General features: G+C 40.8%; 1 protein-coding gene across 1 annotated transcript; it reads left to right on the top strand.

The window, feature by feature from the left end:
• LOC137375954 (serine/threonine-protein phosphatase 2A catalytic subunit alpha isoform) lies at positions 1-23,584 on the top strand. Its single transcript, XM_068043727.1, has 7 exons — positions 1-370; positions 14,474-14,683; positions 19,623-19,796; positions 20,207-20,296; positions 20,385-20,546; positions 21,629-21,747; positions 22,741-23,584. Exons 1-7 carry the CDS (start codon positions 269-271, stop codon positions 22,811-22,813), a joined length of 930 nt encoding a protein of 309 aa, XP_067899828.1. The 5' UTR covers positions 1-268; the 3' UTR covers positions 22,814-23,584.
• Positions 23,585-25,530: the final 1,946 nt, after the last annotated feature.

Genomic DNA, 25,530 nt, shown 5'->3' on the forward strand with positions numbered 1-25,530 from the left:
CACTGCAGGCTGGCGGCCATTTTGTGGGACACAGAGCCGGAGGGAGGGAGGAGGAGCGGGACTGGGATCGGATCCCAACGCCAGCTCGCCGCACCGGCTCAACAGCAACACATTCACTTAGCCTTTCAACCGCTGGGCTTTTGTTTTTTTTTAAAGTTATTTATATTTTTTTAAATAAAGGGAAAAAGGGGGAAATTGTTCCTTGATATATCCGCGTCTGCCGTCCTGTGTGTGTCGGTGCTCCAGCGGTGATCGGGTAAAGCGAGCGATGGATGAGAAGGCGTTCACCAAGGAGCTGGACCAGTGGATTGAGCAGCTCAACGACTGCAAGCAGCTGACGGAGAGCCAAGTGAAGACGCTATGTGAGAAGGTGAGGCTGTGAGCCGGCGTTGGCTTAACCTCTTTATACAAGCGGCTGTGGCTCGATGAGTAGTGTTCACCCCCTCCCCCAAACCGGGCGGCCTAGTCTTGTCGGAAAATGTCGGCCGACTCTGATTTAAAGCTAAACCGGCTTTTCAAGAAGGGTTCCCCCGTTCCTTAGTCGAGGATTGTAAACGATCGATCCACTGAAGGGTTGAGAGTATTTGTTTATTTACTGCGATTTTCAGGACCGGGAAACCGACATTTGTTTGCTACAGAAACTAAAATCTTTCAGTAACGCACCTAAAATGGCGCCTTCCGGCGCTGCGCTTCCAGCTGCTGGAACCAGGCGCAGTGAGCAAATAAATCCATTCCAGTCTGAGATAATAGCTTCAAATATAATTCCCCCCAGCCACCAACCCAAATCAACATAGCCAAACACCGGATTTCATTTCCCACTATATAACTGCATCCTGTGCACAATATACTATAACATTTTGGAATGGGTGTTTTATCATCTTTGCCTTTCACTTCGTGATCCTGAAAATTGTAATGTATATTGGGACAGCTCGTAAATTCGGCACCAGTGTCTTGTTTACTCATTAGTTAATCTAGATTTTTTTTGTGTACATTACGGAAAATGTATGATTGTTTATTATTTTGAATACGTAACCGGGAGAGGAGGAAGTGAACGGGCACTCAGCAAATCTTATTGCCTAACCAAATGATCAGATATCACATAAAGCATCTAGAATGGATTGCACGGCTGAAAGGAAAGAAAATGGCCTTTTGCCGTATAAATTATGGTGAAGTACTTGTAGGGCTTATTAAAATATTAATCTTAGCACCAGATATTGTATATTTGTGCTGAAATAGGTTATTTTGTTCTAATGGCTTAACCATTTTCATACCACACTTGGTTCTTTGGAGTTTTAGGTATGCAAATTTATTACTTGGGCGTAGGTAATTTTGGCACTGAATGCTGTTCATTCAGTTATCAATGGTTGCATCCTAGCGCTTTGACGTTATATCATTAAGCAACAGTGCTTGGTATACAGGGAGGTGTGTATTTTAAAAACACATTGACGTCATTGAAGAATGGAATGCACATGCTTGCATTTTCAGTGCATTGTCCTGTTTCCTCATAGCTTTACTTGAAAACTATTAACGCCAGCTTTTTGTATATTAGCACATTTCAGCAAGATCCATCATGCTTTTTTAATAGCCCATTGACAGGATATACCTGCCATCTTATTTATTTATTAAAAAGAACTAACATTTGACCAGAAAATAATACAATTTCTGGCACGAGCTGTCATTTCTATTGAATTCTAAATTCAGGATGTGATAGGCAGCCTCAAGAATCCAAATATTAATCACATCATGTAACTGGTAGTTTTGTATTCTCAAGATTTTTGTTGAACCATTTAAACAATATTGAGGGTTTTTGTGTAACAAGTTGGTTGAATGTGCCTTGGTGATGTGGCTTTGCATTTTGATGCCTTTGAAGTACATATTTTTTCCATGTGCACATGTAGTGTATTCAAAAACTGTGCCAGAATTAATTCTGACCTATTTGATCTTGGCAAACTCGGGGAGAGGTTTGACCATTTAGTATCAGAGTCAGTTTTGTCCTGGAAGTATATTTTTAATTGTCTTTTTGGGTTGGGGCATTGTTATTATTGTGGTGAAATGTATCAAGAGTGGCTGTGCTGGTAGAACATTTTGTTGCCAATAACTCCAAATGTAATTTCTTCTGATTAAAATAGTGAAATTTCTTCATGTTGTTGCTGTTCAGCCAAGACCATCCTTTTTCTCCTCAGCTCACGCATCAACTTGCAATTAAGAGGCTGGTGGATGACCCTCCAATACCACTCGACTGGCCTTTTACACAGCTTTATCCACATGGCCGAGATTTGGAATACAACAATCTAAACAAAAACAACAGCAGCAACTTCTATAGCACTTTCAATGTAATAAAACGTCCCAAGGCTCTTCACAGGAGCATTATAAAACAAAATTTGACACCTAGCCACATCATAAGATATTAGGTCAAATGACGAAAGGCTTGATCAGAGAGCTAGGTGTTAAGGGGTGTTTTAAGGTGGAAAGCCAGGTCAAGAGGCAGAGAGGTTTAGGGAAGGAATTCCAGAGTTCGGGCCTAGGCAACTGAAGGCATGGCCATCAGTGGTGGAACGATTAAAATTGGGGATGCTGAAAAGGCTGGAATTAAATGAGCGCAGCTATCTCGGAGGATTGTGGGGCTGGAGGATTACAGAGATGGGGAGAAGCCACGCCATTGGTGAGGGGTGTTTGAAAACAAGGATGAGAATTTTAAAATCAAGACGGGTTGCTCGACTGGAAACCAATGTAGATAAGTGAACACGGGGTGATAGGTGAACGGGAATTGGTTTGAGTTAAGACACGGGCAGCAGAGTTTTGGATGGCCTCAAGTTTACATCGGGTAGAATGTAGGAGACCAGCCAGGAGTGCGTTGGAACAGTCAAATCTAGGGGTACCAAAGGCATTAATGATGGTTTCAGCAGCAGATGAGCTGAGATGGGTGAACTTGGGCAGTGTTTTGGAGGTGAAAGTAGGTGGTCCTAGTGATGGTGCAAATATGAAGTTAGAAGCTCATCTTGGGAATCAGAGCTACATTCCAGCAATGTAGTACCTATGCATTATTGGTCTTATACACTAAGAATACTTTTTATTTGTAAACTTGGTTTTAATTTTATGGTCTAGATTTAAACAACCTGTAGTTAAATTCACTGCATGTATGTTATTGGGTCATTTAGATGAGCTGGCCCTATCTTCAATTCCTGGTCTGTTTTGGCTGTTAACTTGATTGCTGATGAGGATTGACAAATTGCTTTGATATTCCTCAACTAGGGAAGGGAGCAATATTGTCAGGCTGCTGGCATCAGCTTGTGCTTTTTGAGTTATTAAAAAGAAAAACATGCTTCATCATGAAAGATGAATCAAATTTTTTCTAAGGCAACTTTTGCATGGGAATGTGGGTGTTTCATTCAGGGTATAGGTAGTTAGCAAGACCAAGATTGTTTGATGGAGATCTAAGGAACACTTGATGGAAAGATTCAGGGATTGAGCCATTGTATTGAGAGGAATGGAGGATATATGCACTGAGCATTCAATCCTAAGGAAGTTGAAGGTGGAGTGAAATTGTCAGCAAAGAGTGGATGGGTTGGATAGATTAGAGGAGATTTTTAATGTAAAGATTTAACATGAGACTTTGAAAGGGACTTGGGATAATAGACATGCCAGTTGACATGTTAAACCACTGTAATGTTCTTCAAAAAACAAGCAAATACTGTGTTTGTATATTTGACCAAACAGCGTCTATAAGAGTTATGCTTGTGTTTTTATAATGCAGTATGAAGAAACCAATGGCTTTATAGTCAAGATCCTAATTAAGGAAGGCTATCAAAATGTATTGCATATTGTATTGGTAAAGTAAATGCAGATTATCACTTCAAAGTAATCTAAAGGATTCGAATTTAGTGGCATCTATGTCAACAATGAAGTTACTATTGATACAGTTTTGGAAAGAACTTTATTCCAAGAGTGCTAAATGTTTAGAAACATCTGCTCAGTGAGGTAGAAAAGAAGTGTTGGGGTATTAGAGGACTGAGTTTTGATAGACTAAGTCATCAAATAGAAATTTGGAAATTTTAAAGTAGGGAAAGCATCCAGAAACCTTGAAAGTAATGGTTAAGACCCTTTAGCTTCAAACTGCAGACTACCATAGAAACTGAGTTTTTTTTAATTAAAACAAATTTTGCTGTCACCCTAAAGCTTGAAATTTTAAAATTGGCTGGGTATAGTTTTTATTTTGATCATAGAATCTGTGTTTGAATGCAATTTTAATATCGTGAAATGGCCTGCCTTTTACATAGGCTTAAGATTTGAGTTGAGCTGGTGTTATCTGTCAGAGAGGAAAAATGTCAGCCTTCATTTGGTTGCTAGTGCTTTTTCTGCTGAGAACATGGAGAGATGACATTTTCCTTCAGATAATTTTTATCTGTAAAGATATAATAATTGTTAGAGCTGAGGCTTTTGTTACTGTAAAGGTGTAATAAGTAGTGTGTGGTTTAGGACCAATTATTAAGTGGCATGTCTCATGACTGGAGAGGGGAGGAGGAAGAACCAGGGAATGTCTATTGCTTGCTCTTTGTCTAATGTTGAGCCAAGGTGAAGTGCTTTCCAGCATATAACCCTGCAAACTTCAAAGCTCAAAGGACAGAGGAATCAAATTTTTCCTTGGACAAAAGGCCAAACTCTACTGTTCTGTTTTTAGTGTCAAATTATGACATTGGGAAATAGTGGTGTCATAGTTATCTTACTGGGTTAGTAATCCAGAAAATGAGTGTTCAAAACCCATGGAAATTTTAGAATCTGAATTTTTTTTTAAAAACTGGTATCAGTTTAATAAATCTATCAGATTGTCTTGAAAACCCAACTTGTTCAGTAATATTCCTTAGGGAAAGAAACCTACTGCCCTCACATTGTGTGGCCTATATATTATTTCACTCTTACACAAATGTGGTTGGCTTTTAGCTTTCCTCTGAAGTGACCTGTCAAAGCTTTATAACTGCAACAGTTCAAAGATGGCAGTCTACCAGCATTTGTTTAGGGCAATTGTGGGCTGACAATGAGTGACAGCTTTGCCAAAAACTCCCACATCTGAGAATGGACTTAAACTAAAAAAAAAATGGTTTTATTTGAATGTGTGTTTAATGAGTTTAATTCATTGCTATTTCCATGAGTACAAATTAAAGGAGTTTTTTGGACTGCTGATGTGCTTAATTTTTTCCTACAGTTGCCCCATCCCCCCAAAAAACACACTTCTCAGTAAGGGGAGAAGTAATAAAATTCATACAGCTTTAAGTCTTTTATGTTCCTAAGTCTTAAGTGTTGGTTTGGCTCAGTTGACAGTAGGATTGGGGCAATGTTCCCTCTAAGCTGAGCGGCTACATGCAAGTCAGCCCCTTTATGTTACTGTGTGAGCACGGCCATGCAAAAAAAAAATGAAATGGCCCACGCACTTAAACGAATCAACTGTACAATACAGAAAATAAATTAGAGGGTTCATTGTTAAGGTTTGTCGTGCAGGCCCCCACCTGCCAAGAATGAGGCACGTTAAATTTCAAAGTGTTGCTGGGAAGAGAAGGCCTGTTAGAAGGGCTGCCAGACACTTGGCTGGAAGACATTTACAGACCACTAGGGACAAGAGAGGTTACTGCCCTTATTCATTTAATCTACAATGGACTTTGAGCACCAGACAGGGAAGTGAATTCCAGGCCCTGCTAAGATGATACAATCTACAGAGCCAAGATGTGGTCAGACCAGTTAGTCACATGACTAATCTGCTTGGCATCCTGGGTTTTTCTGAATTGTCCAAACCGTTTGAACTCACTGTCTGTTTGCTCCTGGACTGAGAAGACCCCTCCTGGCTGGCTTGCCACAACCTGTCTGTCTGCTCCCATCTCTTTATCACGGAACTCCAAATCCACTGAAGACACATGAACCCCAAGGGAGAAAAGTCTCCTACAGCAAACAAAGTTTAAGAAGAATACTAAGCCCCAACAAAAAGCAAGATCTACCTACAATCAAGGACTCTACAGTGAGCTCGAAGAACCCTAACAAAAACTCTTCCGATATTGCCTTAAACTTTTCCACTTTATTTTTTCTTCTCTTTTCTGTCTCTATTTGCATGTGTGTATCGCGTATGCATGCTAGAGTGGGTGCGTCATGTATGTGTAGACGTCAACTGAACTAGAGTTTAAGTTCAAGTTTAATAAATTTCAACTTTTCTTTAAATCTAAGAAAACCTGTTTGTGCTGGTTTCTTTGTCTTATAATTGAAAAGCGGTGAACAAGGATTCACCAAGGAGGAGCTAAAAACAGTGTGTTTAAAATTAAGCCCTATTACAGTAAAACCAGGTGACGGCTGAGAGGCACCCCAGACACCTTTTTCACCTGGTCGTAACAAGGTTTCATGCCCCATTCTGACTTGCATACAGAATCAAGGCCTAATACTTAAGGGATTGGTGGAGCAATAGAAGTACCACCTTTTGGATGAGACATTAAGCCGATGCCTTTTCTATCTCAGACTACGAAGTGTGCAAATTGGCAGTTATGTTTTCACATATATTAAACTGGATTTCAAAAAGTAATTCAGCAGATGCAAATTGCTTTGGCTGTCCTGAGAGGCTTGATGAGGTGCTGTTCATAAATTCTTTATCCATCGTCTCCTAATAAAGGAATAAATGGAGTTAAATATTTGAATGCAGCAATATCAAGTTACCTCAAATCCAAATTGAGTGCACTGGGGTCAGAGGAAACTTTTAGCTGGCTGCTTATGGATGGACTATATTGAACTGCTTGGATGGATGCAAGTGTGTTTGCTAGGGACCAAACAAGTTAAATGACTGTGATAAAATGTCTGTGGGTCTATATTTCTACCTTTGCTGGGTCAGGTTCATGCTAATGTTATGTATGTTTCAAGAAGTCTTCCTAAAATTGGGAGCTTGTCGCATAGCCACACTTATCAATGCACTATGCAACCACTTATTTTTGTTAATTACTGATTTCCATTTGTTTGAAGACCACATTTTCTAAAGAAATGATCTGATTAAAGAGAATTTTCTATTCTGTTTAATCTGTCGAGAAATTGCCTAGTTTCATCAACTTCAAAGAAATATCTTCTTTGAATCACTGGAATTTTGAGGTTTTAGTGTCATTTTAAAATCTAACCATAAGGTTAATATTTAAACTGAAATAAGTATTTAGTCATGCTTATGGCTTTTTTAACATAAGTGGACTGAATTGCTAGATTTTCTCTTGCATCCATCTTTCTTTCCACTAATAGATGTTTACTTGGGAAGCAGGGCAGGAAGCCTTTGTTTTGTTTGGAGGAAAAGACGAGGAATGGTATTGAACGTGGCTTGACTAGTGCAAGGGATCGCTTTTTATTAGTGGATAGCCACCAGCTTCAGTTTGATACCTGTTACAACTCCTGGATCTGTGCTACTTTCTAAGCAGTAATTTCACAATGTTCAACATTTTCCAGGAAAATAGATACTGCATTTTTACATATCCTACTAATAGAAAGCCCTTAAAACACTTCCCTCCTTGGTTTACTGTATTAAGCACTCTACTTGTATGGCTGTCATGTTTTTAAAAAACTGGATTTGACAATGTTGCTGACTTGAGCAAAGAAAGACTGAGGAACATAAGAACAGGAGTAGACTATTCACCCCCATGAGTCTGTTCCACTATTCTATTAGGTCATGGCCAATCTGTAACATCTGACTTTTCTCCAAATCCTTGTCTAACAAAAATCTGTTGAACTCAGTTTTTAAAATTACTGTTGATTCAGTATACACAATACTTTGGAAAGCTGCTGAGATAAATGTTTCCTGATTCAATCCTAGCTGAGCTAGCTCTTATTTTGGAATATAGAAACCTAGTAGACCTATTTGGTTTCCAAGCTGAGTTTTTGAGCTTATGCCGCGTAACATTTGTGCCATACAAGTGCCAGGCAGTGACCATCTCAGACAAGAGAGAATCTAACCATTTCCCCTTGATGTTCAATGGCATCACCACCACTGAATCCCCCACTATCAATGTCCTGGGGGTCACCATTGACCAGAAACTGAACTGGGCGAGCCGCATAAATGCTGTGGTTACAAGAGCAGGTCAGAGGCTGGGGTTGCCTCGGCGAATAACTCACCGCCTGTCTCCCCAAAGCCTATCTGCCATCTACAGGGCACAAGTCAGGAATTTGATGGAATACTCTCCACTTGCCTGGATGGGTGCAGCTCCAACAACACTCAGGAAGCTCGACACCATCCAGGACAAGGCAGCTTACTTGATTGGCACCCCATCCACCACCTTCAACATTAACTCCCTCCATCATCGACGCACAGTGGCAACAGTGTGTACCATCTGAAAGATGCACTTCAGCAACTCGCCAAGGTTCCTTCGACAAACCCGCAACCTCTACCATCTAGAAGGACAAGGGAAGCAGATGCATGGGAACACCACCACCTGCGTTCCCCTCCAAGCCACACACCATCCTTGGAACTGTATCGCAGTTCCTTCACTGTCGCTGGGTCAAAATCCTGGAACTCCCTTCCTAACAGCACTGTTGATGTACCTACACCCCAGGGACTGCAGCGGTTCAAGAAGGCAGCTCACCACCACCTTCTCAAGGGCAATTAGGGATGGGCAATAAATGTTGGCCTAGCCAGCGATGCCCCATTCCATCAACAAATTAAAAAAAATTTGAAATTGCTGTGCAAGCTAGTTAGTATCTTTGCTACAGTGGTGTAGTGATCCAATGTAATACAGTTCTTCTGAAGGACTTAATATCTCGACAAGTCAAGCTATGTATTCAGCAGCAAACCGTATGACACTAAACACCTGGATTCTCTGCATGTGTACACAGAAGTTATTTGGTCTGTGGTTAAATGCTGCAAATGTTAAGATTTTGAGTGGTATGGAACAATCCTGTTGCTTGTGTTTTTAAACAAGATTTGAGATAGCTTTGATCTGTCTAAATCTGTTCATTCATTAGGTGTAACAGATGACACTGAATTAGTGAAAACTCAGCAGCTTCAGACCTACATGTGACATCACTTCACACTATGTGTTTGACTTACTGATGTTCTCCATGGTGGCCCAGAAAGACACTTGTATAAGGATGGACAATGAATGTGATCTTACCAGTGTTGCTTATATACTGAGTGCTTGCTTTTTAAAAACTAATCAATATAATTGAGCTGTGGGCTGCATTGAATAATTGGCTAAAATCTTGCAATCTTCCCTGGATACGGAGGAGATGCCAGAGGATTGGAGAGTGACAAATATGACACTTTTATTCAAGAAAAGGTATGAAGACAGTCCTCGCAATTACAAGCCAGTTAGTTTTAACATCATCAGTGGATAGGTTTTGGAAACAATCGGAAAATATCAACAGACACTTGGAGAGGCTCAATTTAATTAAGGAGAGCCAGCATGCATTTGTAAAAGGCAGATCAGGCTTGACTAATGTAATTGAATTTTTTGATGAAGTAACAGAGAAGGTTGAAGTGAATGCGGTGGTTTTTGAGAAAGCATTTGATAAGGTACCTATAGAAGGCTGGTTAACAAAATTGAGGCTCATTGAATAGGAGGGTCAGTATCCAATTGGATAAAAAATTGACTTAAGGACAGAAAACAGTGCGTCATTGTAACTGGTTGTTTTTCAGACTGAGGGACAATCGTGTTCACCAAACGTCTGTGCTGGGACCTTGCTGTTTTTTTGCTATATATAAATGACTTGGATCTTGGAATACAGAGTAAAATCTCAAAATTTGCTGATGACACCAAACTTGGAGTAGTGGCAAACAGTGAGGATGATGTGAACTGCTTGCAACAGGACATAGACAGGCTAGCAGAGTGGGTGGACAGGTGGCAGATGCAATTTAATACTGACAAGTGTGAGGTGATGCATTTTGACAAAAGGAATAGGGAGAGGTAATATATACTTAATGGCACCGTCCTAGCGGGACCTAGGCTGCATATGCATCGTTCTTTGAAGATGGCAGAACATATTGAGTGAGTGGTTCGAAAAGCATATTGAATTTTGGGCTTCATAAATATAGGAATTGAGTACAACGGTAGGGAAGTTATGTTGAACCTTTATAAAGCTCTGGTTAGGCCCCAACTGAAGTACTGTGTCCAGTGCTGTTCACCAGACTTCTGGAAGCCTGTTAGGGTGCAGAGGAGATTCACCAGAATGGTTCCAAGGCTGGAGGATTTTAGTTATAAAGTTAGGTTGGAAAAACTGGGTTTGTTCTGCTTAGAACAAACAATATTGAGGGGAAATATAATAGATGTGCGTAAGATTATGACAGGCTTAGATAAGTTAGAGAAGGAAAAACTGTTCCCATTTATGAATGGTACAAGGGCTAGGGGACACAGATTGAAGGTTTTGAATAAGAGATGCAGGGGAAGTATGAGGAAGCACTTTTTTTACACTGGGTGGTAATGACCTGGAACTTGCTGCCCATAAGGGTGGTTGAAGCAGAGACAATCAATGACGTCGAGGAATTTGAATGGGCACTTGAGGGAAATAGACTTGCAGGGCTACAGGGATAGAGCAGGGGAGTGGGACTGACCGGATAGCTCTGTGGAGAGCCGGCATGGACTTGCTGGGCCGAATGGCCGCCTTCTGGGCCATAAGTAAAAGGTAATTGATGCTAATTTCACAGTAACCACTTTTGTAGCTTTACTGTTTAGCTCCTTGGTTATATAATTATTTTGACTTGGCATTACTGATTCTGAGCAACTGCGAGAGAATAGGTAAATGGCAAGTTTTGAGGCTGAATTACGGATTGCCATAATTGGTCTTTTGACCACACCACAGAAACTAAGAATACGAATACACTTGCGTTGTAACTGCTGGTGTGTGTTTTTTTTATAAAGCTCAGTTCTCAAATAAATGCCAAGAGTTCTGTCTTATGATTGAAGACAGATTGGTTGATATAAAGGGTTTTTCAAACTTGAATGATGTGAACCCAGGACTGTCCAAGCTGTTTTAATGGAACACTAATACTATAGAGCTCATGTGCCATATACATTTTAAATAATGTTTCCATTAATTTACATACATCTTAATCAGCAAATGCAGTTCTAATTTAGAATTTAGCCCATTCCAACGCTCTGGGCCCATGACATTGTGAACAGGGTGAGTCTAATGGAAAAAAGGTTATGGTATGGACACCTATATCATAACCAGATCAGAACACTCAGACCATCTTGACTAAAAAGCTAAATTCTGTTCCATTGTGTGACTTTTTGGAAATTTAGAGGTAAAGAAATTCTTAGTGGTTCAGAATCACTCTGAAAATTTCACACAAACTAAATACACACAGTAGTGCTTTTTTTTTTGAACCAACTAAAGTGTATCCCAAAGCTATAAATTCATAATGTTTGGAAAAATTGTAAAATACTGAATAATGACGTGACCATGGCACTTGACTTTTAAGTCAGTCAAAAACAATTAGAAAGGCAAATTAGACCATTTTGTTCGGACAGTTCACATTTTGTGCCAAATAAGGTGGGACTAATCTGGTTTATCCTTCCATTGAAAAAGGTACTACATTTCATTTTGTGACAGCTAAAAACTGGTAATACTTGCTTGACTAGTGTAGGTGAATAAGAATAATAGAATAGGATTTTCCAACTTTTTGGGAGTTTAGTGTTTCTGGATCGATCAGAGGGCCAGCTGGTCTCAAATTCAGCAATATATTGATGTCATTGGATGTTCTTGAAAATGTGTATTGCCATTTGTTTACAGATGTCGCACTTCAGTTGATTTCATAGCCCCATTGACTGATTTATGGGATTGCATTTTTAACCATACTATTGGATGATCCTTGCACTCCTGTGTAACACATCTGTCCTGTGCATTACATAGAAATCACAACACGAAAGCAGGTTGTTCAGCCCAAAAAATCTCTCTTGGTGTTCATCCTTAACATAAGCAATAGTCCTTAGTCGATACGTCTGCTCCGTTCCCTTTATTTCCATCTCCTTCAGCCACCTATCTAACCTATTCTTAAATATTGACATGGTCTCTAAGTCACTAACTCTGGTAGTGCATTCCAGAGCCTCGCATCGCTTTCTGACCTGCTTTCTGAAATTTTTCACATTTAATCTTGTGTCTGTGTCCTCTTGTTCTAGACTCATCAACCACTGGAACCAATGTACCTCTTATCTATTCTGTACCGTCTTTTATTATTTTAAACACCTCTATCAAATCCCCCCCCCCCCCCACCCCCACAATCACCTGCTTAAACAAAAATAGTCCACTTTTTCAATTTCTATTTCGTCATATTAGGCAACATCCCAGTGAATCTGCACCATACCCTATTTATTGGCTGACCATTCTTCCTGTAAGGTGATGACCAAAACTACACTCAATATTCCAGTTAGGGTCTTACAAAAAGTTTATATAGAGTCACCATTACATATCCGCTTTTATATTGTACATCTGTTGTGATAAAGCTAATATTACATTTGCTTATTTATGACCTTATCCAGTTGAGGTGTTGCTTTTAATTTCTTTTAAATTTTTAATTCCTTGTACGTAAATTTCTCTGCTCTTTCATATCATCCAGTCTTTCCCTCGTCAAAGTATAATAATTACTTTTATTTTCTTACCAAAACGTAGTACTTCATGCTAACTGACATTGTACTCTGCCACTTTTTTGCCCATTTCACCATCATATCAATATCCCCATTTAGTTTCCTTTTATATTCAATTATTTGGTATGCTTCCTAATTTGCTGCTATTTGCAAATCTGGACACCAATTCCTCTAGATGTATGTATGCATCATTGATGTACAGAAGTGGTTGCAGAACAAAACCCTGCAGGATACCACTATCCAGTTCACCACTGCTTTGAGGAACCACTCTTAGTTCTCATCTCTTTCCTCCCTTCTAACTAGTTTCTCATTTTCTATCCTGCCTCTAAACTCCTCCAATAATTTCTATATTTACGATTTTTGTTGAATATTATTGACTGTTTTCCTTTTGATACTTGGAACTAACTTTTGAAAGTTTACAAAGGAGATCCCTTAGAGTGGGAATTTTCCTGGGGTTTCCTCACACCAAAAATCTAGAAAGCCACTAGTTTACTGGCGATCTGTTGAAGCATCAGTCAAGAAATGCCAATCCACCAATGAATCATTCTAAAATAAATTTGGATCTTTGGTGGCTATGTTGTACTGCTAGCTTATAGTAGGACATTTCCTGACAACTGGTAATGAGTCTACAACCAAAGGGGAGAAGTGTGTTACTGCATAATTTTGTCTGAACAGTGATGAGAAAGTTTCCCTAGGCCACAGTTTGCATCTTTTAGTGATGGAGATGTAGGAGTTGTTGAAAATGTGTGCACATGGTTTTGGGATTTAAAAGATGAAATAAATAAAAAATTTTATTCCCAAACTATTAAATCAGCTGTCCAATAGGTGTCATAAACTAAATATTCACATCATGATTATTTTGTATTAAACAGCTTTAGCCAGCAGTGAAGCCTAAAAATAGTCGTGAGTTGGCACTCTTTATGCTGGATCTCTTGACTAATTTTATCACTCTAAAAATATTCATGCTGGTTAGCAATTCATTGAATTATCAAATATTTGAAGGTCATGGGATTTACAATATCTTTAAAAGCCCAGGAACCCTCAATTGGAAAGTAAAATGGGTGAGGGAAGGGGAATCTGGCAAATCATTTTTTTTTAAAGTTTGAGAGAATGATGTACATAATCTTGGCAATCAGCATCCATATTTCTGTTTAAAGGATCTACTAGTTGGTTCCTGGTTAGCTTTAATTTATTTATCTCCTCTTCAACTGAGATGTGGAAAGTTGCTTGCTTTCCAGGCTTCTGCCATGGTAACTTTGTAAGCAACTGCTGTTGGTTGGGAAGCTCTATTGTTCCCTTACTATCTATAGGGAAAGTGCAGTGCCAAGCATCCAGTAGGCATGGCAGGCACTGGGAATTTATACGAATGAATGGTGTAGCGGAATAGCACACCAGCATGGTGACATAAGTTCTTTTAAAATAAAATTAACTTGGTACTCGCCAGTTGAGAGTAAACAGTACTAATGACCGTTGATACAAATATCTATTATCTATACTTTTGCCACCTGAGTAGGTTATTGTACAATGTCTATTTCTGTGAATTGTGTTTTAAGACTCATGCATGTTGGGTTAGACTGATTAAGCTTATTGAACTATCAAATATTTGAAGGTCATGCATGTTTTGAGATTTCCTTCAGTACTTTTTTCACCTAATGGTGAAAAAAAATCTGATTTTCTAGTTATGGGATTTTTTTTCTTGCCATTGAGAATGAGAACTTCAAAATACAAAGTGTATCTTTAAATACTTTAACCTTAAAATTAATGTTGGTCATGTCGTCTCACTTTTTTTTTTATCTTGCAATGCTGACTATTGATAAAATCAGCAGCTGCATTGCTGTATTTAGTTGTGTCAATATCTTTTGAGCTAATTTCTTCAATCTTGTTTTTTTGTTTAGGCTAAAGAAATCTTGACAAAAGAGTCAAATGTGCAGGACGTGCGATGTCCTGTCACAGTCTGTGGGGATGTCCATGGGCAATTTCATGACCTTATGGAACTTTTTAGAATTGGAGGCAAATCACCGGACACAAATTATCTTTTTATGGGAGATTATGTTGACCGAGGTTATTATTCAGTTGAAACAGTTACACTCCTTGTAGCTCTTAAGGTATCGATATTCTTTTGTTTATAAAGGGTTAAAGTTCTAACATTTTCTGATATTCTATGAAGTCTGCTTTTCTGTAAGATATAGCAGATTTGGTACTGCAAATTTTGTACTAACTAGTATCTTGAAATGTAAGTATTTTGGATAGTGGTCTGTGGTTTCTATTTTTAGTAGCTACATCATTAAATTAAAGCATTTGTAGAACACTGCTCTAATATTTTCCATTGAGTTTGTAAAGTAGAGCTCTTGGGTATGTAGTGATCCAGGCAGTCTTCTCTGTTCTTATTTCAGTATGGCATGGAGGGATAGCACATTACATAGTATTTACAACACAAACAGGCCATTCAGCCCAGTAGTTCCATGCCATATTTATGCTGTACACAAGATATATGGAACTGTTGAGTCGAATGGCCTTTGTGTTGTAAATACTATGTAATGTGCTACCCCTCTATGTATGTATGTGTGTATATATAATACATTCGCCCAGGCATGCGCCATGGAGAGGTCACTCCATAGTTGCCTCACAGCGACCGAAGGAACACGGAAGGCAGTAGTTACGGGTTGCCTTTGTCGGTGGGAGAGGTCATTGCACCTCATTGGACAGCTACCGCCCGCCTCAAACCGGGCAGCCCCCGGTCAATAAGGTTCTGTCCTGCCACAGACCACCTGCTTCAATGGGTGCTTGGAGCTCAGGGTCGTTGCCCGAAAAGCGGACTGCAACACCGCACCAAACAGCACGAAAAACGGAAAGAACGTACCAGCCCTTCGTTTTGCAAGCTGGAACGTCAGAGCTGTGTGTCCTGTCCTGTCGGAAGACCTTGCACAAATCAACGATTCTCTGAAGACCGCCATCATTAACAACAAGCTCAGTAGACTCAATGAGGACACTGCAGCACTTCAGGAGACACGCCTCCCTGCGAGCGGATCTCTTAACAGAGCAAGACGACACCTTCTTCTGGCAGGGTAGGGATCCTGAAGAACCAAGACAGAATGGAGTGGGCTTCGCCATCAGAAACTCTTGGCTCAGCATGAGAGAGCCACCTTCAAATGGCTCAGAACGCATACTGTCCATCCGACTGCTCACCGCCTCTGGTCCAGTACACCTACTCAGCATCTATGCTCCAACACTCTGCTCCCCAGCTGAAGATGAAGACCAGTTCTACGAGGAACTCCATAATATCATTAGTAGCATCCCCAATACCGAACATTTGTTCCTGCTGGGGGACTTTAATGCCAGGGTTGGGGCCGACCATGACTCATGGCCCTCCTGCCTTGGGCGCTATGGCATTGGAAGGATGAATGAGAATGGACAGAGACTGCTTGAGCTGTACCTATCATAACCTCTGCATCACCAACTCGTTCTTTCACACTAAACCCTGTCACCAGGTTTCTTGGAGGCCCCCAAGATCACGTCGTTGGCACCAGCTAGACCTCATCACAAGGCGAGCCTCCTTAAACAGTGTTCAAATCACACGCAGCTTCCACAGTGCGGACTGTGACACCGACCACTCCCTGGTGTGCAGCAAGGTTAGACTCAAACCAAAAAAGCTGCATCACTCCAAGCAGAAGGGCCACCCGCACATCAACGCGAGCAGAATTTCTTATCCACAGCTGTTACATAAGTTTCTAAATTCACTTGAAAAAGCCCTTCAAAACACTCCCACGGGATGCAGGGACCAAGTGGGCCCACATCAGAGACGCCATCTATGAGTCAGCCATGACCACCTATGGCAAACGTGTGAAGCGGAATGCAGACTGGTTTCAATCTCATTTTGAAGAGCTGGAACCTGTCATAGCCGCTAAGCGCATTGCACTGCTGAACTACAAAAAAAGCCCCCAGTGAGTTAACATCTGTAGCACTTAAAACAGCCAAAAGCGCTGCACAAAGAACAGCCAGGCGCTGCGCAAATGACTACTGGCAACACCTATGCAGTCATATTCAGCTGGCCTCAGACACTGGAAACATCAGAGGAATGTATGATGGCATTAAGAGAGCTTTTGGGCCAACCATCAAGAAGATCGTCCCCCTCAAATCTAAATCAGGAGACACAATCACTGACTAATGCAAGCAAATGGACCGCTGGGTTGAGCACTACCTAGAACTGTACTCCAGGGAAAATGTCACTGAGACCGCCCTCAATGCAGCCCAGTCTCTGCCAGTCATGGATGAGCTGGACGTACAGCCAACAAAATCGGAACTCAGTGATGCCATTGATTCTCTAGCAGCGGAAAAGCCCCTGGGAAGGACTGCATTACCCCTGAAATAATCAAGAGTGCTAAGCCTGCCATACTCTCAGCACTCTACGAACTGCTTTGCCTGTGCCGTGACACAGGACATGCGTGATGCCAATATCATCACCCTCCATAAAAACAAAGATGACCGCGGTGACTGCAACAACTACCGTGGAATCTCTCTGCTCAGCATAGTGGGGAAAGTCTTCCCTCGAGTCGCTTTAAACAGGCTCCAGAAGCTGGCCGAGCGTGTCTACCCTGTGGCACAGTGTGGCTTTCGTGCAGAGACATCGACCATTGACATGCTGTTCTCCCTTCGTCAGATACAGGAGAAATGCCGCGAACAACAGATGCCCCTCTCCATTGCTTTCATTGATCTCACCAAAGCCTTTGACCTCATCAGCAGACATGGTCTCTTCAGACTACTAGAAAAGATTGGATGTCCACCAAAGCTACTAAGTAATATCACCTCATTCCACAACAATATGAAAGGCACAGTTCAACATAGCGGCACCTCACCAGACCCCTTTCCTATCCTGAGTGGCGTGAAACAGGGCTGTGTTCTCGCACCTACCCTGTTTGGGATCATCTTCTCCCTGCTGCTCTCTCACGCGTTCAAGTCTTCAGAAGAAGGAATTTTCCTCCACACAAGATCAGGTGGCAGGTTGTTCAACCTTGCCCATCTAAGAGCGAAGACCAAAGTACCGAAAGTTCTCATCAGGGAACTCCTCTGCTGACGATGCTGCATTAACATCTCACACTGAAGAGTGTCTGCAGAGTCTCATAGACAGGTTTGCGGCTGCCTGCAACGAATTTGGCCTAACCATCAGCCTCAAGCAAATGAACATCATGGGACAGGACGTCAGAAATGCTCCATCCATCAATATCGGCGACCACGCTCTGGAAGTGGTTCAAGAGTTCACCTACCTAGGCTCAGCTATCACCAGTAACCTGTCTCTAGATGCAGTAATCAACAAGCGCAATCAACAGACTGGCCAAGAGAGTGTGGGAAAATGGCGCACTGACACGGAACACAATAGTCCGAGTGTATCAAGCTTGTGTCCTCAGTACCTTGCTCTACGGCAGCGAGGCCTGGACAATGTATGTCAGCCAAGAGCGACATCTCAATTCATTCCATCTTCGCTGCCTGTGGAGAATCCTTGGCATCAGGTGGCAGGACCGCGTCTCCAACACAGAAGTCCTCGAGGCGGCCAACATCCCCAGCTTATACACACTACTGAGTCAGCGGCGCCTGAGATGGCTTGGCCATGTGAGCCACATGGAAGATGGCAGGATCCCCAAGGACACATTGTACAGCAAGCTCACCACTGGTATCAGACCTACCGGCAGTCCATGTCTCCGCTTTAAAGACGTCTGCAAACGCGACATGAAGTCCTGTAACTTTGATCACAAGTCGTGGGAGTCAGTTGCCAGCGATTGCCAGAGCTGGCGGGCAGCCATAAAGGCGGGGCTAAAGTGTGGCAAGTCGAAGAGACTTAGCAGTTGGCAGGAAAAAAAACAGAAGTGCAAGGGGAGAGCCAACTGTGTAACAGCCCTGACAACCAATTTTTTCTGCAGCATCTGTGGAAGAGTCTGTCACTCTAATATTGGCCTTTATAGCCACTCCAGACGCTGCTGCACAAACCACTGACCACCTCCCGGCGCTTACCCATTGTCTCCCGAGACAAGGAGGCCAAAGAAGATGATATATAATACATATCTCCTCTGCATCGGATGTTTTAATGTGACTACATTGGCATTCTATTTCATTGTGACACTGGGATCTGAGAATCTTCACTTGGTGATTTAACTAGTTTCTTAGAAGCTGTCTCATTTGGCATTGCACCAGTAGGGAAACACTAAAGTTTTTTAAATAAAAAAATCAATGCAGTTAGATTTCCATATCTGTGTAGTTTAAAAGCTATAGATGACACTTATGCCGTATGTCACCGAAATAGAACTACTGCTTTCTAATCTCGGCTACCTTGAGAAAATATGGCGCTGTTTTTGCCGATGATGGTTACAATAACATTCCAAGGTGCTTCAAAGCATTATAAAACAAAGCCGCAAAAGGACATATTAGGTCAAGTAACCAAAAGCTTGGTCAAAGGGGTAGGTTTTAAGGAGTGTCTTAAAGGAGGAAAGCGAGGTGGAGAAGTGTCGGGAGGGTGTTGGGGCTGAGGCAATTGAAGGCACAGCCACCAATCGTGGAGCAATTAAAATCAGAGATGCGCACGAGGCCAGAATTAGAGTGCAGACATCTTGGAGGGTTGTGGGGCTGGAGGAGATTACAGAAATAGGGAGGGGTGAGGCCATGGAGGGATTTGAAAATAAAAGATGAGAATTTTAAAATCAAGACATTGCTTCACTGGGAGCCAATGTAGGTCAGTGAACATGGGTGATCGGGTTAAAACTATATCAAAATAATTTCCTAGGGCTGAGTCGAAAGTGCAGGTCAAATTTCAGGTGGGATGTAGCAATTTAGGATGGCTAAGTGCGAATAGCATTGGTTTCTTGGGGAATTAAATCTGCTTAATTTGTGTAGGTTTGAAAAAAATCTGCATTTTTTTACTATATGAAGATCAGTTTGAAACAGGTGCAGAGGAACTCAGCGTTTGCCTATATTAAGCCGTGAGGAATTATAGCATTCCATTTTCTGATTAGACATTGATGTCTGTGACTTCACTAATGTACAGGTGATTTGTTTCAGGTGCGTTATCGTGAACGTATCACAATACTTAGAGGGAATCACGAAAGCAGACAAATTACACAAGTATATGGCTTCTACGACGAATGTTTAAGGAAATACGGAAATGCCAATGTGTGGAAATATTTTACAGATCTCTTTGATTATCTTCCGCTCACTGCCCTGGTTGATGGCCAGGTGAATAACTTTTCAATATGTGTACATAACCCAGGGCCAGACTCTGAAGTCTATTTGTGTAACTGGTGTTTTATAGGACCTATGACTTAAAATTGGTCATTCACAAGTGAAAGAAAAATGAAATTAGATTATCAAATAAGCTCGTAACTAATGTGATTCACAAATGTCAACGTGTATGTTTATTTACAGTAGATGCCAAAAGATTGCTTGCAATAGTGCAATACCCTTACCTCCTGTTCACACAATGTACAAACCCATTGCCATGATTTTGAAAGTACAGTTATTTGTATACAGATATGTTTATATCAATCATACCTGTTGCAGTATTAATTTCTGAATGCTGAGGTAATGTACACTTTCAGACTGGCTCATGTCTTTTTAAAAAATGGTGCTTCTGCTTTTCTTCTTAGATTTTCTGTCTCCATGGAGGCCTTTCTCCTTCTATAGATACACTGGATCACATCCGAGCACTTGATCGTCTTCAGGAAGTTCCACATGAGGTATGCTTTCTGAATTGTTAGCAGTATTTACTGCCTGGATATTTAATGAAAATGTTGGTTGTCACAATTTTTCTTCCTGCATTTTCAGGGTCCAATGTGTGATTTGCTATGGTCAGACCCAGATGACCGTGGAGGTTGGGGTATTTCTCCTAGAGGTGCTGGTTACACCTTTGGTCAGGATATTTCTGAGACTTTTAACCATGCCAATGGCCTTACATTGGTCTCACGAGCTCACCAGCTGGTAATGGAGGTAAAAGGCACTTTTTAATACTTTACGTCTGTACCTAGTGTACACTCTTGCATTAATTAAAGACAAATAACATTAAGTGGTATGCTTAAAACCTAAGGAAGTGAAATATGACCCTGTCGCAACTAACATATGAAAATGCTGGATAGAATAAAAGCAGTTGTTCCATCAAGCCTTCCTACTTGTAGTAGCTGGAGCATCATGACTAGACACTTCTTAACATTGCAATTGCCACCCATTCCAGCTTCATCTTGAAGACATGCAGAGTTAACATACACTGCACCAGCTGACAATGCATTCTAGAGGCTCACTACATCTAACATCCGGTCTGTTCCTACTTTTGCATAGTCCTCCCCAATTTGTCAAACGGTATCTCTGCCGGCTGTTTTAGAAATCTCTATCCGGTTGCCTCCAAATCTTTGTTGTTCTAGAGAAAATAGAATCACCTCTTAAGCCCATCCGAGTAACTAAGGTTCTTTAAGCTAGAAATCATCCTGTTAGCTCTCCTCTGAACCTTTCCAAGGCCACTATCATCTGCCACGTGAGGGCACAAAAACTGGGCACAGTACTCCAAATGCGATCTAATCAGCTATCAAATGGTGCCCTTTTGATTTGAAATGAATAGTTTCCATTACTACACGTCACTCTTCACTTGCTTAAAACCTAATACTTTTCCAACCTTTTCCAGTTCTGATGAAAGGTCACAGACCTGAAATGTTAACTCTGCTTTTCTCTCCATAGATACTGCCTGACCTGAATATTTCCAGCACTTCCTGCTTTTATTTCAGATTTCCAGCATCTGCAGTACTTTGCTTTTAGGAACATTTTCTCCATGTCTGGCTGCAACTGAACACCTTAACTTATTGTCTGATTTAATGTTGATTGCCCCAGCACAGCGTGGGTCAACTTTTCTCCTTGTACAAAAATGCATTTTATTCTTCTGTCCCAATTGAGAGGGAAGATGATCAGATGCAAAGAGCATGTAAAAAAAAAAACTGAGGTTGTAGTTTGGAATTAGGCAATACCCCTTGAATCGCTGAATCAGTTTTGTTACGGAATATTAATAATGGAATTTCTGTTAATAGGGTTACAACTGGTGCCATGACCGCAATGTAGTAACCATCTTCAGTGCTCCAAACTACTGTTATCGTTGTGGAAATCAAGCTGCAATAATGGAACTTGATGATACCCTTAAATACTCTTTGTGAGTATTTGAAACTTAAATGTTGTATATTGCTATTTATAAAAGTTTTATTAAGACACTAGTAATCAGTAAAATTGTTTTTTATTTTACCTTTTTTAAAAATGAACTTCTATGAAACAGTAAGCTTTGGCATCATTGGAAGTTGCGTGAGAGGATTAATGAGAGCTGAACAAACATACCATTTTGAAATGAGAAAATTGCTGACCCAATGTGTATCAGCGATCTTCTAGTTTTCATTCTGTTAATTCAGCCCCATAACACTCTTGTGATGAGTTCTCCAAATCATTTTAGCTCTCTGTTTGTGGTTGACCTAAATTTGTTATGGGATCATTATTTTTAATGCTAAGCATAGCGCTAGAAAGCAGATATGTTTTTTTACAGTATGAAATACTTCAGTTTATCTTTTCCTGTGAGTTGTAACTCCGTACCCTTGTTCCTCATTCACTTATTTATGGCAAAAATATTTTACTATTTATGCACAGTAAAGGTCAAGACTTCAGCTTTGACTTGCCCCTTTGCTGGCTGCTCCTGTCTCGGCACTGCTCCCACTAGCCATGTTGATGTTGCAGCTTTATGCCTGCCCAACACTGCCTCTCTTTCCCACCCCCCCACCCCCCCCAACAAGTCTCTGGTTTCTCTTCTTCCCTGCACCTCAATCTCCCGACTTGAAAGGGATATTTTCTCAGGACTTGGATCAGTGGCACTTTTAATTTAACCTTCAGCATGACTAGAAGTTGCTTGTGTTAGTTTTAAGAGTAAATCTATTGACATATATATTTAGCTCTTGCTTTTAGGGATGAGGCAAGTTTGTTTTCTAAACTTGCTTGTTTCCTAACCTAATCTCAACTGTCAATGCCAGATGGCCAGATTTGTGTCCTGTTCTGTAACCAGTCGCAGTAGCATTTGCATCAGAATTTATGTAGCAATTGATTTTAAGTTGTGCTTTCAAACTGCAGATTTGAACAACATATTTATTTTTTTCCACTCCAATAGCCTGCAGTTTGATCCAGCGCCTCGTAGAGGTGAACCACATGTTACCCGCCGCACCCCAGACTACTTCCTGTAAAGTCTTCTTTGTACAGTATTGCCATGAATTAAAAATTGGCCTGACAAAATTGGAAGAGCAACAGTAACTTCAAATTACAAAGTGTCTCGACCATTCAGAAACCTGCTGTTTTCACGGACCAAAAGACGTGCCATAATAAATACAAGCCTCAGTCTGCAAATATCACATTGTTCTTTTTGAGCACCAGTTCGTCAATGCATGCTGATGTGTGAAAGTTATGGGTTGAGAGCCATGGTTTGAGCCTAGGCCTGTTTGTAGTTACTTTTGCTTTTTCTAGAGATTGCAGAGATAAAGATGTAAACATTAAAACCTGCACCTCGTGATAATTTTTCATTTAGCTATAGCGTTACTAAGCATGACTTGTAGATAAAAAAAAAATAGCAGTAAACAATCAATGGAGCTTAAAAGAACATTTGAAAATACAAAGGCCTCTTTATTTGTGAGAGTACTGAAATCTTGTTTCAGGGAATTCTGTTTAATTTAATTTCTGTCTGCTGTTTTTCCAGTTATTTTGTCATAATGTCCATCTCTGATTAGTTGTATGGAACAAATCATTCTTTCCTCTTTACAGAATCATGACAGAGGTCTGCTAACTTGCTGTTTTTCATAATAAACTTGACCTAAGAATTGAAATACTTCAGATTTTAATTGTATTTGGGATGTAAGACATAATGCCTTTATGTAAAATGGCTACACTAACATTTGAGTTTATAAAAGTGTATGTGTACTGAAGGCTCCAGGTTAAAATAATAAAGACTGAAATTACTCCTACAGGGTTATGTTTGTACATTTGAGAGCATACTGACCAGGCACACTCACATCTCTTCAGTTTCCCAATAAAACGTGACTGGAAATGGAGGAAAATCCATAATATGGTGCAGAAGTATCCCATGTGAAGTTATGTAAATTCACTGTCAGTTAACTGCTGTAATTGCTCTTGCATGTGTTATAATTCGTTTTGAAGCACCAAAACCACAGTCAGTATTATAGTTCCTCATATAAAAACAAGAAATGCTGGAATCACTCAGCAGGTCTGGCAGCATCTGTGGAAAGAGAAGCAGAGTTAACATTTCAGGTCAGTGACCCTTCATCGGAAGGGACCCTTCCGATGGAGGGTCACTGACCCGAAACGTTAACTCTGCTTCTCTTTCCACTGATGCTGCCAGACCTGCTGAGTGATTCCAGCACTTCTTGTTTTTATTTCAGATTTGCAGCATCCGCAGTATTTTGCTTTTATTATAGTTCCTCATGATTTTCTTAAGCCAGTCCTTCCTCCAATTTTTCCCTGATGATAATTTATCAAAAGGATTGATGCCCTGACTTCCAGAGATAGAATATTCACTAATTTAAATTAAGTTAAATCCAACACAGTTCAATCTCAACAAAAATACACAATCCAGCCTCAACTAAAATGTTTACCTCTGCCTGTTTTAGTGGTTATGCTAGGTTTTTCTTTTCCTGGGATTCTAATCATAGCTGTATACTGTTATATTCTAGTTGGGCAGAGCAAGACTTGTTTTTGCTTTGCCAGGTGATCCATTAATTCACGGGACCATTGAATTTGGTTGAAGTGCCATATTCCTACAGTGCTGTCTTTCTGGAGGTTTTAGTAGTGGCTCTCCTAATATTTGGATTTATTGTGTGTCAGTCGTTCTTTGCATGTGCGTCTGCTCTTGTTCTATTGTGTGTGTGTGTATGTGTCTGTCTCCCACAGGAATTTGGTGGATAAAAATGTAAGGGGAAGCTAGATAAACACATGTGGGAGATAGAAGGTTATGCTGATAGAGTAGTGGGTGGAGACTTGAGTGGCGCATGGGCCAGTTGGAATGAATGACCTATTTTGTGCAGTACATTCTATGTAAATCACTGTTTTGCTGAGTTGCAGGATCAGAATTCAATCCTGTTTTGTGCTGTTAAAATTTCAACTAGAACAGCAGTCAGGCCACTGCAGGTGGCCTCAGCATCTGGGGTTAGGGAGGGTAAAATTGGCCACTGTGCACTACTCCGAGTGCTTGTTTGTTTACAGATGTTTGTGCTCAGCTGTGATGAAGGAGCTCAATTTCACACTAATGCATGAAGAATGAATTTTTTGTAGACCACTGTACCCCATCAATTAATTTTCTAAGTAGTAAGGACAGAAAAAAAATGAGGATAGGAAGTAACCCATTATTGCATGATTGAATAGTAGTAAAGCTATTAGTTGGATGTAAGCTGAAACCAACCTTGTCTTTGATCCGGCTGCATGATTTGTTCGTTCATCTACAGTAAGTGTTTGCAGTTCGAAGAGCTTTGACTCAGTGTTGTTGAACTGGAGTCTAAGCTGCAGACACTGCGACACATCAGGGAGGGGGAAAGTTACCTTAGGGTAGGGTCTTCTGATTTGGTCAGGGACAGGAGAGTGTGGCTGTAGCTGAGGCAGGTAAGGGGACCCAGAGTGCAGGAACCTCGGCCTTTGCAATTGTCCAGCAGGTTTGAGGATCTTTCAGCTTGTTTGGATGAGAGTGGGGCTGCAGGGTGGATGAGCAACCTGATCATGGTGCAGGAAGCCACTCAAGTGGAGGGAGAAAAAAGGAATGTAGTGGCAGTAGGGGACAGTATAGTTAGGTGGATTGATACTGTTCTCTGCAGCAAAGACCGAGAGTCCAGACAGTTGTGTTGCCTGCCTAGTGCCAGGGTTCGGGACATCTGCTCAGGGCTGGAGAGGAAATTATAGGGGG

Source organism: Heterodontus francisci, chromosome 12 (assembly GCF_036365525.1).
Source record: "Heterodontus francisci isolate sHetFra1 chromosome 12, sHetFra1.hap1, whole genome shotgun sequence".
In the NCBI taxonomy this organism is placed as follows: Eukaryota; Metazoa; Chordata; class Chondrichthyes; order Heterodontiformes; family Heterodontidae; genus Heterodontus; species Heterodontus francisci.